Source organism: Notothenia rossii (assembly GCF_949606895.1).
Source record: "Notothenia rossii genome assembly, chromosome: 5".
NCBI lineage: Eukaryota > Metazoa > Chordata > Actinopteri > Perciformes > Nototheniidae > Notothenia > Notothenia rossii.
In genome coordinates, this window is record NC_136903.1 from 44,903,503 (window position 1) to 44,919,056 (window position 15,554).

General features: G+C 41.4%; 2 protein-coding genes across 4 annotated transcripts; both read right to left on the bottom strand.

Moving 5' to 3' along the window:
* Positions 1-2,377: 2,377 nt before the first annotated feature.
* On the bottom strand, positions 2,378-15,554 carry LOC307039439 (uncharacterized protein). 3 transcript variants are annotated; one of them, XM_079681531.1, is made up of 5 exons: positions 12,917-15,554; positions 8,738-9,127; positions 8,210-8,387; positions 6,421-6,942; positions 2,378-5,812 (listed from the first exon to the last, which is right to left on the bottom strand). In XM_079681531.1, the coding sequence occupies exons 2-5, from the start codon at positions 8,948-8,950 to the stop codon at positions 5,769-5,771; spliced, it is 957 nt and encodes a 318-aa protein (XP_079537657.1). In that variant the 5' UTR covers positions 8,951-9,127; positions 12,917-15,554; the 3' UTR covers positions 2,378-5,768. The 3 variants fall into 3 exon arrangements, with proteins under 3 accessions (XP_079537657.1, XP_079537656.1, XP_079537655.1); XM_079681530.1 differs by lacking the exon at positions 12,917-15,554 and having other exon boundaries at positions 2,378-2,946; positions 5,749-5,812; positions 8,738-9,788; XM_079681529.1 differs by lacking the exon at positions 12,917-15,554 and having other exon boundaries at positions 8,738-9,788.
* LOC307039438 (uncharacterized protein) lies at positions 9,893-12,923 on the bottom strand. Its single transcript, XM_079681528.1, has 2 exons — positions 12,243-12,923; positions 9,893-12,047 (listed from the first exon to the last, which is right to left on the bottom strand). The coding sequence occupies exon 2, from the start codon at positions 11,987-11,989 to the stop codon at positions 10,634-10,636; it is 1,356 nt and encodes a 451-aa protein (XP_079537654.1). The 5' UTR covers positions 11,990-12,047; positions 12,243-12,923; the 3' UTR covers positions 9,893-10,633.

The window sequence follows — 15,554 nt, forward strand, 5'->3', positions numbered from 1 at the left end:
CAAACCCCGTGATAGTCCTCAAGCTCTGTGATTGGATGTTGGAGTGGCAGTGCGCCGAGCGTCCAACAGCACTTTGAAATGGAATGGAACCACGACACATGGTCCAAAACTGGAGTCGGACGGGTCCACCCACCCCGTCACCAGAACTACACATTCTGGCTATTGTGTGTTTGGGTTCCATGTTCTATGGCACGTCTCTACTGGGAATTGTAGTTTTAAAAGACGTTTTCGTATTTCCCATAATAAGAAGTTGCCAGTATTAAACTGTGTACACCCCTAGAGGTTTAGGGGATACGAAACACAGTGGTGTTATCACATTTAAAACATATCATTAATAAATGGGTGAAAATTGCTTGTTCCCATAATAGGCAGCATTAGTATACCCACATGACAGCTAAGGTCAGAAGAGCTTTATTTAACAGCTGGTCTTATGTCTGTGACCCCTCCTGTTGTTAATTGATAAGCCTTGAAACATGCACTTGTCAAGGTTCGGAGGCAAATTTTGCAAATATGGCAGTAGCCATCGATCATCTTAAAATAAGATATACCTTATTGATCCCAAGCGGGGCAATTTTTTCGTTACAGCAGCATGTGTAACAGTTGGAAATATGCAGTGGTGTTTATTTGGAAATCATTTAGTATAATCACACAAATTCTATGTTTTATATTTAATAATTCCCTGTTCCTCATTTATTGGATGTTCAATACCTGACAAGGTCAGAGATAAAAAAGGTCAGATTAAAAACTTGGGTCGCAGGTTCCTCAACAGTGCATTACAAGACATCTATCGATATTTATGTACCTCCACCATTAAACTGTCATATTCTGCACATTTCTTATACTATCTAGATACATCTTATAAGAGTATAATACATATGTATAATATCAGTTAAAATAAGTGCTTCAACTTAGTTAACATTGCAGGAAAGTTGATTGTCAAGTTCCAAAACAAACTATGCAATATATTAAACGTTAAGTACTTTGCCAGACTCAATATTTGTCTGTAGATAGATACCCCAAAGCTTTTTTCTTATTTAAAAGAAGACCTTAACATAAAGTATTCTTTAATGTTTAAATGAAGCCTATTTCGTTTGTCTGTTTTGCACATCCTCCTATTAATATCTTTGGACGTCCTGCACTAAACTGTTTTATTGTAGAGATCAAAACAGTATCTTCTTAATATTTTCATCTATATTTCTATGATTGACCTTCTACTTTCCCCCTATGTATGTACTCTTAATATTTTTATGTTTCATCAAATATAACATAATTCAACAAAAAAATGCAATAACGTGCTTTAACCACTAGCGGTACGGGTTAAAAAAAACTCAACTTTAAAGTGTTAACAAGACAAATGATACTGCTGTTTCCAGTTTAGTTTATGATGGATGTATTTTGTTATCGACACTTATATTGTTTTGATATTTGTGACACCAATCTTCGGAAAAAGTGTGTTTGGTATCTGAAATAAATTAGGGTTATGCAGGTAGCTGAGATTGGACCGGCTCCGTTTCCACGGCAACGGTGGCTGAGGATCATGGGTAATCTAGCCTTCCGCTGTCCAAAAAGACCACAAGAAACCGAGTAAAAAACCTTTGAAGCCCCTGTACTGGTATTTAGAAGTTATCTATTGGCACTTCAGCATAGCTTAGTTAACTGGGGAAAGAATAATAACACTAAATTCCTCCCATCAAGAGCTCCCCATCAAACACCGCATTGACTTTAAAATATTACTTTTCACTTTCAAAGCCCTCAACAACCTTGCCCCCACCCGTCGCCTCAGATGTTAGCTGAAGCTAACCTACTGCAGCCCATCAGGACAAAGCTCCGGACCTCGGGTGACAGGGCCTTCGCAGCAGCCCCCACTCCCTCTCCAGCCACGTCAACACTCTCAAATCATTCAAACAATCTCTCAAAACTCACCTTTTCACTCTTGCCTTCAACTCCTAATCAACTAACCCCTTTCCCTTATTCCACCTAGCTTAGCACTTTCTACTTTTGTTATTTTTGTTTTACTTGCTTGTAAGCGCTTTGAGGACCAGGAGAAGCGCTTTATAAATGTAATGTATTATTAAATTAAAATAGCCTACAAACAGTGTATTCTCAAAGGATTGAAGCATTGGCTACTTATTTCTTGATGTTTTGTGCATTAAGCATTCTGTTATTAATATTTTCAATAATGTACTATCATCTCAAGGACCCCTTGTGTGCTGCTTCTGTGTATTTCAATCAGGAGAGACTTCATTTTGTTTAAAGAACATTTATTGACACATGCCATACGATACATTTTAAGTCTTTGGCGATTAGACCCCGATCCTGAAATGGTATATCTAAAGGGGGAAATGGAGCCGTGAGCATATAGGGAACCCCCCCCCCCCCCCCGGGGTCTAGACACTGGTGATGATGCTGAAGATCTGGATTTGATGAGGAGATGGGATGAAGAGGGGATGTGATGAGGTCTTTGGATTAGCTCTCCTGGCAGTGGATGTGATGAAAGGAGGTGGATGGGGTGGAGGCGGGCGGCAGCATGACAACCTGAAATAACAGCTGACTGCCATTTTAAAGTTTGGCTGCAGCACGGTGATTGGCTGCTGGAGAATGAGGTGAAATGTAATATGTTAAAGACAACGCCTGTGATGAGCTGATTATATGCAGCTGCGGAGTGAATGTATATATATACGTATATACCCAGTCTTCCTGAAAGAACTTGCGCTGAGCTTCATTTTACATCAATATGCAATTCACCTGTGAAATTAATTGCCAGTGGCCATAAAACAATGCAACAATCCTTCAAGTCAAAAAAATGTTAAGTCTGTTGCAGTTGTTAAACTGTTGCACTTTATTAATTCCATACAAACACCAAAACATTTATTGTTTTGTTTGGCAATGGGATTTGCATAGGGTGGGAATCAGGCTGCTTGCCAGGATGGAGGCCAGGACATACAACTGAGAAAAAAATAAAATAAAGGGAGGGTGAAGAAGAATTAGTGAGCAGTAATACACATTCAATTGATTTTCATTAGGCTACTTTAAAATGTTTATACTGTTTTAGAAATGTTTGAAGACAAATTAAGTATTTGGTATTCCACTGTATGGATGCAGCAATTAACCAATGTCACTTTTAACTGTTCAGCTACACTGAGTGTTTTTGTTCTCACTCTCTAAACTAGGGATGCACCGAATATTCGGCCGCCGAAAATTATCGGCCGAAAATGGTTAAAAAGGCCCTTTCGGCCGAAAGGGTTCTAGCACCGAAAAAATATCACCGAATGTCAGGGAACAGGGTTACGTTGGTAAGCTAATGTGTTGTTGTGATGATGTAATCAAAACGCGGCGACAAGCACGGCGCGCGACCATGCTCGCGGCTGGCTCACAGCCAACATGTCTGGCGCTTGGAGATATTTAAAAATATCAGAGAAAGAGGCGCGGATTGCGATTTGTAAAACGTGTTCAGCTGACATTTCTCGAGGGGGTGTAACTGCAAAGACTTTCACCACTTCGGGATTACTCCACCACTTGAAATCAAAACACCCGGACAAATATGCAGAGTAAGATCAAATCACAAGCACTGACAGCGAGAGACTGTTCAGCGCTGCCTTTCATGTGCTTGATGAGAAGAGGAACAGACTTATGGCTGATAAGGCAGAGAAGCTACTGTTCATTAAAAAGAACCTCCCACTTTTCCTTAATAAGTAGACAAGGCTGGCTTATCATAAGCTTATCTAGTTCTACATGTCTATATCTATACCCACTTTCCTGAACGATTTTCATTGTGAGTTATAATTCACCATCTCAGGTTATCATTAGGGGGAAATGACAGCAGCACAGTGTTCAATATATTGTACTTTTGGTATCTAAATTATACAATGTTGTTTACATTGCTCATGAGGACAGACCACCTTATTTGCAGATTCTTGAAATTGTAATTTAATTTGTAATTGATTGTGGATTTTGTATCCAGTTTTCACTTTATGTATCTTTATACAATGTTTACTACTTTGCTTATGAGGACAGACAGCCTTATTTACAGATTCTTGAAATTCAATTGTAATTTCATTTGTAAATAGTTACATTCATGGGGATTTATCCAGTTTGCACATTTGTATGCATGCACTTATAGGTGCATTTGTTGTTGTTGAAGGCCTGGCTGTTACAGTCTTTATTTACACTATTTTGTTGTAGGCCTACTGGCCTAGATGTTTATGCAGTTTTAAAGCACATTGGCTTTGTTCTGAATGCACTTTGTTGTAGTTATCCTACAGAGAAAATAAAATACACTTGACTTGGAATTAATGTACTGTATGCATTCAAAAGTGCTGAATAAATGTTTTATGGACCCATAATAGTGATTATTATTTAAGTTAAGTTTTGCCATAATCATGTCTTTTTCCATAATCAGGTAGCTGAACAACATTGGTAAAAAATGTATACATATATATATATATATATATTTCTATTAATCATTTTCGGCCTTTCGGCATTCGGTTTTCGGCCAACTGTTTCCTATTTTCGGTATCGGTTTCGGCCAAGAATTTCCCATTCGGTGCACCCCTACTCTAAATAACTACATTATGGTACGTTAAGGTTCCTTACAGCAACTGTTGCTCATTGAAAAATATGGAAAACGGGTTAATCGTGTTAACAAAGGTAAATAGGCACAGCAGCTGAAAATGCCAAAATGTTGTGGAAAAATCCTATAAAACCTCTAATTATAAGAACACATTCATCCATCCTTAGTGTAATAATTGTAAAACCCTGACAAAGGTGATGTTTCCTCAGACTATTATCATAGCATCAAAATGTAAAATCATTGCCTTACAGCAGAACATTTCAAGTGAATAATAACTACTCCAACAGGCACATTGTATTCCAAGATAAGGGATCAAATAGCATTTGATAGATAACAAACAGTCTATAGATCCCCTTGAGGAAATTATATCATGATGCGTTTGTTACGTTACAATTTGATCTGCCCAATAATAGGGTACTGATATATTACCCTTTGTTGTAGTTTACGGTTTCACCACTTGATTGTCACTGTTGTTGATTTGCACTATCTGTAGATGAATGTCTAATCATAATTCTTTGTCCTAGTTCCTTTACATTTCGGTTGTTGTTTGGTGTTTATTTACTAATACTTTAGTAAGTGTGGACTTAATGCAAGAGTAGCTAACGTGAACCTGGTGTCTCTGTGGTGTAATCAAATATTGACACAGCTTTAATTAAATAAACGACCTAGTTTAAATTTATCGTTTAGTGTGGACTTTGCACATTTAAAAAAACTTGTGTATAGCTGGTGCTACAGACAGCAGAACTTTTTGCATTTTTCTTTAACAAATGCCACCTAAGATAATGGCGTGCCAACAATTACCACAAATGTTAACAGCGCACATAGATTTAATTGTACAAAAGCAAATTAACATACCAAATGGTGCAGGGCTCCCAGTCATAAAGGTGCTCCGTCCCCCCATGGCAGGCAGACAAAGACATTGTACATCTGTATGATCTTTGAACTTTGTACTTTCACAAGTACTTATGTATTGTTCAAATAGTTTGCATATATTTAAAAATATAGTCGTGAAAAAAGAAGTCTGACCGACTAGAGGGATTTACAGGATATTTACACAAATAGCTTAATATGGTGAATTGGACAACAGCATTCCTTCAAGGTAAGATAAAGTACTTGCTATAAAAATTCAGAAAGTTATCCAACAGCAAACACTGTCATCCAGGTAATCATTATCCTACCTTTCGGTTCCTTGTCTTTATTATTTTCGGACAGGGAACACCTCGAGATGGTTGTGAGAGCAATCTGTAATTGTATGGAATACATTATTAACAGGTAAAGTACGTTTTGTAGAGGGCTCAACTCAGAATGCACACACATTTCCACTGTGTGACATAAGCACATTTAGTGTTTCCTACTGAGAAATCACAGAAGTTCAAGAGTCTACACATGCTTTTATTCAAAATCTTAGCTTCTCTGCCATTCCTTCGGGATGTTGCTGTGTGTGCTAATGGACTTATTACATCTTACATTACTTGCTACTGAGTGGATATGTTTTAGTCTTATATTCATTACACTGGGATTTGGGCTCTGTAGCACTATATTACATTAAGCAATGATGTGCAAGCTTTCTATTCAATTATAAAGTATAGAAAGGTTTTTAATGAATGTGACTTCAGCTTATCAGAAAACATACATAGAGGTTACTCTGTTGTGTCTTTGTTTTAACTCCAAAATGTGCATGTGTGCAAATCATAAATATAGTATATATATAATATATGCATAACATTTGAAGGCAAATATGAGTCCGGCCTTTAATAAATCAATGTTTGGAACGTCTACAAAAATCGCAACATTAATTTACTGATGCTTACGTGGCATCTAAATGTGAGTAGAATATAAGCTAAACATACCTTTCATTGTTTTGGTTCTTTTACGTGGCTGCCGCATTGGTGGGATTTGGTGTGATGGTTCCAGCATAATTTGAACCTGGTTTGGTGGTGGGTGGGTGCTGGGAGCCTGCTTTGGTGGTGGGTGGGTGTTGGGAGCCTGGTGTGGTGGTGGGTGGGTGCTGGGAGCCTGGTTTGGTGGTGGGTGGGTGCTGGGAGCCTGGTTTGGTTGTGGGTGGGTGCTTGGAGCCTGGTGTGGTGGTAGGTGAGTGCTTGGAGCCTGGTTTGGTTGTGGGTGGGTGCTTGGAGCCTGGTGTGGTGGTAGGTGAGTGCTTGGAGCCTGGTTTAGTTGTGAGTGGGTGCTTGGAGCCTGGTGTGGTGGTGGATCTGCTGTTTCCTGTGGTTGCTGGTTATGGGTGATGGGTGATGGATCACATGGCACCAAATTTAAGATGTAGCTTCCATCGGGCAGTTGGTTGGGTGGGTCTTGGGGTGGTGTTGGTGTGTCAGGGTTCTCCTCTTGGTCTGGGTTGAGTCTTGTCCAACCTACAAAGGTTTAGTAGTACAAATATGTTTAAAAGCCCACATATTTATTTATTATGTATAATACCATAATGTTGCATTGGTTAGTTATCTGTTCATATATAATATATTTATACATATCCACATCTGTTTATACAAGATTTTCATTCATGCCTCCCCATATTAGTATTTCATTTTACTTTCTGTCTTATCTTATTCTATTTTATAAGTATATATTTGACTTATTCCTGCATGTAAGTTTTGCACCTACGTTGTTGGACTAGTTTCTTCTTGCACTATTTTATTTCTTCTTGTACTGTTTGTATGCTGTATTGTTGGAGGAGCCTGGGAGTTAAGATTGTCATTTCCAACAACTACGCTGTAGCGGTGCATATGACAATAACACCTTTGAATATCGAATGTTCAAAAACAGGAACATGGAATACACACACATACATTATAAAATATGAAATTAGGCCAATGTGCAAAACATGCAAACAAAGGCAACCCCAATCAAGCTAAACTGTAAAAAAAAGATTGATTGAGTATGATGTCACCCACAGGTATCTGCTTGGCATTAGGGCAGAGGAGCCAGAGAAGCTGAGGGTTGTCCACAGAGCCACTGCTCAGCGCAATTTATTTGAAGAAGAAACACATTTTTTTTCTGACTGTGTGACTGTGACTCTGATTGTGATGGAGGATGTCCCAGAATACTTGTCCCCTCTTATCTTAATTCTTACATGCAGGGGGTCCTAGCAGTGCCAGTGGTCCAGCATGCAGCATTATGAGTATCATACAGTAATTAAATGTTTACAGCAATCAAACTGATCGCTTCAATATTTGCAAAAGTCAATGGTATCCCCCACACTGGGTTATCATTGGAAAATGGAAGTTTGATAAGTGAACAAAATGTATTTAAGTTTTGGCCTGCAATATAATTAGGACGCATAGGCTTTATTATATGTATGATGCTTATAACATGTATTTCTACAATCTGGCTTCAATTCACCACCTCACCATCTGCATAGACAATTTCCCCTGTCATCATAATCTTCTGTCAATTAAAAAAAATACATAGATTACAACTTTTGCATGGGAAGTGGCATAGACCTCTTTCAAGCCCTGTTTTGTGCATACATAACAGTTATAAATGAGACCCCAGCTCTTTAAAATGACTTTCTTTGTTGCTTTGAAATAAACAGGACAAATCAACACCACACATTGTATAACAGATAGTCAATATATGCATGAGTGACTCGTGCAGATGGTTATTAAATAAATGCAATCTCACCTGCAACCATCAGCTTGAAAATGGCCTCCACATTGTCGAGGCATGTCTTGGCTAATGGGCTAAGCTGGGTATGCATGGGCATCAAAACCTTCCTTTTAGATGTCCGTGGTACCCTCTTGGTAGGGGGATACGCCAGCAGCAGCAGGGGCTTCAAGCCAAGGGCATGCAACTTCTCCAGCTGGGAAAATAATTGTTGAGAGGTAGAGAGATCAATTAGATAAATACACAAAACTGTTGTTTACATTTGAATTTATCCTAATATCCTGGCATCATAATAAAAACAATGATTTGTTCATAATGTTTTGTTGGATACATTTGGGATTTTTAACTTATGAGTCACTTTCTAAACTTCCTACACATAATAGTTAATTCTGTTTGAAAATCATTAATCATGAATTATATTCTCATTAATAATACAATTAATACTGTGGATGTGGAGCAATACCAGTTCATTTATAATCTTCTGTCAAAGTAATAAAACTACTTTTCACACTTTTGGTGAATGAGATAATTCTGTAAACTACATACCAGAAGGGCGGCGTCATCAAGAACGTGGGACTTGATTCTGTTTTTAGTCATGGATGACAACCACTGCTTCTGCTGGCTTTGGAATTTGTCCATTTTCTTTTTGAGTCTCACATTGTTTGGCTGTGGATGTTCACATAGTGGGCAGATTTTATTTCCACAGTAAATATTTTCTCTACAGTTTGGGCAGGTCTTTTTTTGTGACCCTCCAGCCATTTGTAGGAGTGAAAGAGTGATTAAAAGAGAAAGTGAGAGAGTGATTGAAAGAGAAAGTGAGAGAGAGTGATAGAAAGAGAGACAGTGAGAGAGAGAGTGGCTCTTAAAAGTGCCGTTGGTTTTATATGTGTGTGTGTGGATATGTGTGTGTTGGTGATAGTAAGCGTTGTAATGAAGCTGTAAAACAGGAAAAATAAATAGGATTATTTAGAATAACAGTAACATCTGTGCAATACTCTATGTAATAATAATTAATCTGTGCATTACTCTATATGCAATAATAATTAATCTGAGCATTACTCTGGCACACATTATGCATTTATACTGTGCATATCAGTGTTTCCCCTACCATTGTTTTAGAGGGGCACTGCGCCCCGACAACGGAGCCCCGCGCTCCCCCTGAAATTCAAGGTGTTTAAAACCATTTTTTCATTAAATGTTTTAATTTATATAATATATATATAGCACCAAATTGCAACTAATCTATATCTACTGTCACTTTTCACATTGAACATGTGTTCTTTTATTAAATAAATTAAATGCTTTCATTTTAAGTTGTGAGTTTAGTGTTTTTGACCCAAAGAAACACTGATGCATTAATCAATAACAATAATCCACAGCTCCTCTCTCGCCTCAGCCAGCATCCCCCCCCCCCCCCCCCCAAAGCAGTAAACCTAGGGGAAACAGTGCATATTGTTATATTATGCACATATTTTTAAATACTTGTTTTTCTTATATCTTCTACTATATATTTTAATTCTACAATGTAACAATCCCAATTTCCCCCGGAGATCAATTAAGTATTTCTGATTCAGAGTGGGACATTGGGTGGTCCCCACTGGCCAGTCAAATCCTCTGGAAAAACTCCAGTTCCACATTTTTGTTCCACTCCATCGCCGATGTGTCACGGTTTGTGAAACAAGCAGGACCCAAATGCAGATATAAACTGAACTTCCTTTATTTCAAGGCTATGAGATAAATGTACAATGACACAAACAGAACACTCACCGCAGAACTAGTCAGGGAACAAGACGAACCGACCAAGACAGACAGACAACCCAGAACTTAAATACACACAAGACTCAATCACACAACAAGACACAGGTCAGGAAGGAGGAGAAAACACAGGGGCCCAGGTGAACATAATCAGACACACCAGGGAAACTAATGACAAGAGGAAAACACAGGGAAAGGACCAGACAATAACCCAGAGGAAAACATGACATGGAAAACAGCAAAAACACCCAAACCTACAAATCTATAAACGTGACATAACATGAGAATCGTGACATAACCCCCAAATAAAATCCAGCAGGGTGGGTGGAGGGGGTCTGGAGGACGGGTGGAGGGCGAACGTTCCGGGGGCAAGGCAGAGTTCAAAAAAGGGGAATTTGGGCGGACGGCCCGGGGGCAAGGCAGAGTTCAAAAAGGGGAATTCGGGCGGACGACCTGGGGGCAAGGCAGAGTCCATGGAGGGAATCTCGGGCGGACGGCCAGGGGGCAAGGCAGAGTCCGAGGAGGGGTGAAGACCCGACAGCTCCGGAGGCCGGTCAGGAGCCGGTGTCGGCAAGATCCCCCATGGAAGAGGACACAGGACCGGCAGGATCCCCGGCAGGAGAGCAGTCGGCGGAATCCCCACCGCGACAGGACATGGAGTTGGCAGGACCCCCAGCGGAAGAGTAGTCAGCGGGACCTCCAACGTGGCAAGACATGGAGTTGGCAGGACCCCCGGCAGAAGGGCAGTCTGCGGGACCTCCAACGGCTCAGGACATGGGGTTGGCAGGACCCCCGGCAGAAGAGTAGTCTGCGGGACCTCCAACGGGACACGACATGGAGTTGGCAGGACCCCCGGCAGAAGAGCAGTCTGCGGGACCTCCAACGGCTCAGGACATGGGGTTGGCAGGACCCCCGGCAGAAGAGTAGTCTGCGGGACCTCCAACGGGACACGACATGGAGTTGGCAGGCCCACCGGCAGAAGAGTAGTCTGCGGGACCTCCAACGGCACAGGACATGGGGTTGGCAGGACCCCGGCAGAAGAGCAGTCTGCAGGACCTCCAACGGCGCAGGACATGGGGTTGGCAGGACCTCCGGCAGAAGAGTAGTCTGCGGGACCTCCAACGGGACCAGACATGGAGTTGGCAGGACCCCCGGCAGAAGAGTAGTCTTCGGGACCTCCAACGGCACAGGACATGGGGTTGGCAGGACCCCCGGCAGAAGAGTAGTCTGCGGGACCTCCAACGGCACAGGACATGGGGTTGGCAGGACCCTCGGCAGAAGAGCAGTCTGCGGGACCTCCAACGGCTCAGGACATGGGGTTGGCAGGACCCCCGGCAGAAGAGTAGTCTGCGGGACCTCCAACGTGACAAGACATGGAGTTGGCGTCGGGCGGACAGCCATCAGGACACGGGGAGCTGGCGTCGGACAGACAGCCATCAGGACACGGGGAGCTGGCGTCGGACAGACAGCCATCAGGACACGGGGAGCTGGCGTCGGCCGATGAGCCAGCAGGTGACGAGGAGCCGGAGTCGGGACCATGGTTACTGGAGCCGGCACTGAAGCCGGGACCATGGCTGTAAGGTCCGGTTCTAGAGCCGGAAACATGGCTGTAAAGTCCGGTTCTGGGGCCGGAAACATGGCTGTAAGGTCCGGTTCTGGGGCCGGAAACATGGCTGTAAGGTCCGGTTCTGGAGCCGGAAACATGGCTGTAAGGTACGGTTCTGGGGCCGGAACCATGGCTCTTGGGGCTTGAGCTGCTTGCTTGGCCTTGCGACTCCTCCTCTTAGCAGCCGCCTGAATACTCCGTGGACCTCCATAAGCCAGACGAGTTCCAGAATATGACTCCTGGACAGGAGCAGGAACTGGGGCAGAAGCATGGGTTGACTGCAGACGGAACCCACCGAGGAGTATGGTGCCAGGTTGGGAATTGGGAGGCCGGGAGCTAGCATGCCTGGGGCTAGCAGGCCGGGAATCACACACAGGGAGGATCTTTGAAATCCAGCCAGGTAAGAACTTCACCATACCTGGTTTCTCCCTAGCCATCTGGCGCGCCTCCGACAATACAGCCTCCCGCTGCTGAACTCCGGGTGCTCTCTTCCATCTATCCGAGCAGTTAGCCAAAAAAAAGGAAACATTTAATAATTCCGACTCGAACGGATCTGCTGGGCCCATTTTTTGGTCGGTTCGTACTGTCACGGTTTGTGAAACAAGCAGGACCCAAATGCAGATATAAACTGAACTTCCTTTATTTCAAGGCTATGAGATAAATGTACAATGACACAAACAGAACACTCACCGCAGAACTAGTCAGGGAACAAGACGAACCGACCAAGACAGACAGACAACCCAGAACTTAAATACACACAAGACTCAATCACACAACAAGACACAGGTGAGGAGGGAGGAGAAAACACAGGGGCCCAGGTGAACATAATCAGACAATTAGACACACCAGGGAAACTAATGACAAGAGGAAAACACAGGGAAAAGGACCAGACAATAACCCAGAGGAAAACATGACATGGAAAACAGCAAAAACACCCAAACCTACAAAACTATAAACGTGACATAACATGAGAATCGTGACACGATGCCCTTTAGCCACTATTAAAACTCTGTGTTGAACACTGTCTTTACAACACATGTGCAAATACATGCATTTAAACATATTTTTCTAGCACGCACCTCTACTATCCAACTGTGCCGGGGACAGCTAATGTCATGTAGCTGTATAAACTATAAATGCTATCCAGCTAAAAACTTTGACTGGAAGGCTGGAGGTAGCTGGTAGCTGGACGTGGCCGCTACAGTAGGTTGCGCGTAGCCTATTGTAAAAGCTAAACACACTACAAAACTCAACCTAATATCCAGGAATGAAACGCTATAGAGACTGTGCTACAGTGGAATAAATAAAAGCAATATTATTTTGTGTTTTAAAGAAATAAACTCCCCTTGATTTTAGATACTTACTGTAGTCCGTTGTCAGATGAAATTAATGAAAGTGAGGTGATTGTGGGTAACGTAACGTGGCTACGTCAGGTTGCCGTCAAGCGCGACGTAACGTTGTGTTAAATATGTTCTTTATTCTCGCGTCCAGGAGAGAAGCTTTAAAATGAGACTAAATGGAGTCTCTGAAAAGATTCAAATGGGATACTTTAATTAAAAAAGGCGCGGTAGTGTTACAGACAGAATATTGTTCCGGCAGAAAACAGCTGTGATCTGGCTCTCCTGAGCAAGAAGAGAAGAGACCGGATCTCTCCTCCGGCGCTCTTATATATCCATATCCTCTGCTGGCTCCTCCCCGCCAGCCGGCTCACCTCGTCTCCAATGTCCGTTATTGCATTTCAACAGAGGATAGGTTCTTTTCAAATTCAATATATGCTTAACACGCAGTTTCTCCTCATATTCTCTTTCATCACTTTTCATTTAACACATTCTAAACGCTGTAATCAATACTCTAAACCAGGGGTGCCCACACTTTTTTGGCTGGTGAGCTACTTTTGAAATGACCAGCTAACCGAGGTCTACCAACCAAAAATAAAATCCCAAATTGCAAGGGTTGCTGAATAACACGTTTTATTTTTACATGGGATAACTACAATAGGGCTGCAACAAACGACTAATTTGATTATCGATTAATCTATAGATTAATGAAACGATTAATCGACTATTCGGACTACTACTGTGTGCCTTGCACAATTTCTCAAACGCTCTTATTTAGCCATCAACTTTTAGATTTAGTTTAAGGTTGTTTTAGGCATGTGGAAACTAACAATGAAGACAATAAAGATGAATACTTGATTCAAAAATACATATATTATTAAATTAACTTAACAAATTGTGAACAAAATTAACATTGCTTTTTATTTGAATTAAATAAATAATATTTCACATCAAAAGAAACAACAATGTTTTAACAAATCTTATTAAATAATCTGATGACAGAACTGGAAACAGAATAGCTGAAACTTTAACAAAATAAATAACTCAGTTACCTCTAATCATTAACCCATGTTTGTATAATGTAGTTAACCCCGTGTGTTGCTGCTAGCATACATAACACCTGACGTGGAAACGTTACTCGTGGATGGGGCTACAGAGCTACTAGAAAGACAGTCGAACCCGGTGCATTCCTCCGTCTGAATGTGGTGCACTTTTGCTAAATGTTTAGACAAATTGCTCGTGTTACCGCCCTTACATGCTAAACACTTTTGGTGACGAGCATTGTCCACCTCAAGACGGGTAACATGTAACCACACCTTGGAGCGCTTCTCTCCACCATCTCCTCCGTGTGTTGCTGCATGTAGCAGATGCGTGTGTGTAAACTGCCCCGCCCCCTTGCAAACAGACGGGGGAGAGAGAGATCTCTTCTGGATTGGAAAGATAGAAAATACACCGACCATAGACGCATTTGTTTGTCTTTTTGCATGTTAGAAACGAGTTGGCGACACTAAGACTAAGAGATAATGTTTGTGTAGCAATAATACATGACCTTTCTCAACTCGCTACTCGGAGGGAAGTCGCTGTCATATGCCTTGTACACTCCGATAATGCCTCTCCACGTTACCTTTCTTTGGCAGAGCGACGCTTGCTTTACAAATAAGGCAAATAACCTTTGAATGTGACATCACAAAAAAAGATTCTCCCTCCCATTCTGTGTGGAAGTGGTATGTCTTTAGCTTTTTGCTCGTTCCCGCACTCATTTTGTTGTTTGTCTCTCCCGGCACTTGACTGATTTTGTATCGCTTTGCATTCTGGGTTAACAGACTGGAAAGCAATAGGTCGCTTTTTCTGTCAATCAAGTCAACTCCTGAATTAAGTGGCAGGGAGGCCAAGGGAGGAGGGATCAAAACCTGTTTTGTCTATTTTAACGGAGCTGGATTTTTTTAAATTTATGAATGACTCGCGATCTACCAGCATTGCCCCCGCGGTCGACCGGTCGACCGCGGTCGACGTACTGGGCACCTCTGCTCTAAACAATACTTCTCGGCTCGTTTGGTTTCCGGTCATTCCGGATGTTGTCACATGCTACTCTCGTCTGTAAACAATAATGTATTCAAATAAACTGTACTTTCATTTAATATTCAACATGGTAGTATCTCGACATCTATAGTTGTAGTGTTAAATCAGTAGGTTTCGGTTTTCACCACACCACGTCATTTCGCTTCTCAATTCACCTCTTTAGGAAATCGTATATTAGCCACATGCTAAATGCTAACCGTAGATGAAGGATTTTCAGAATAAAAGCTTAACTGCTTGTGCACAAGAATTTCTGGTTTTTCAGTATAAAAGAGCGTTTAAACTGACGGTATGTTTAAGCTACATTATACCATCAAAACATTGATTTTAATTTCTAACAGTTGCCGTGGTAATGACGGAATCTTCTTCTGGTTTATTGTTGTTATAATAAAAATGATTATTATTATTATTAAACAAAAAGCATTTAAAATACAGTCAGTAGCCATCGTCATTCCGATGTGGGGGGAGTGGTTTTCACCATCATTATCATCATTATATATTTTTTAAATGACTAATATTGGCCTACAATACCCCTTTATTGATCAAATAGGAATATAATTGATTTTTAAATAACGTAAACTAAAGGGAA

Bases quoted from the DNA above. Each gene is read 5' to 3' on its own strand.
- LOC307039438 (XM_079681528.1), bottom strand. From the start codon at position 11,989: ATGGCTAGGGAGAAACCAGGTATGGTGAAGTTCTTACCTGGCTGGATT.
- LOC307039439 (XM_079681531.1), bottom strand. From the start codon at position 8,950: ATGGCTGGAGGGTCACAAAAAAAGACCTGCCCAAACTGTAGAGAAAAT. The intron at 8,388-8,737 runs GTATGTAGTTTA...TTATTTTCCCAG, and splicing joins TTGATGACGCCGCCCTTCTG to CTGGAGAAGTTGCATGCCCT. The intron at 6,943-8,209 runs GTGAGATTGCAT...AAACCTTTGTAG, and splicing joins TTTCAAGCTGATGGTTGCAG to GTTGGACAAGACTCAACCCA.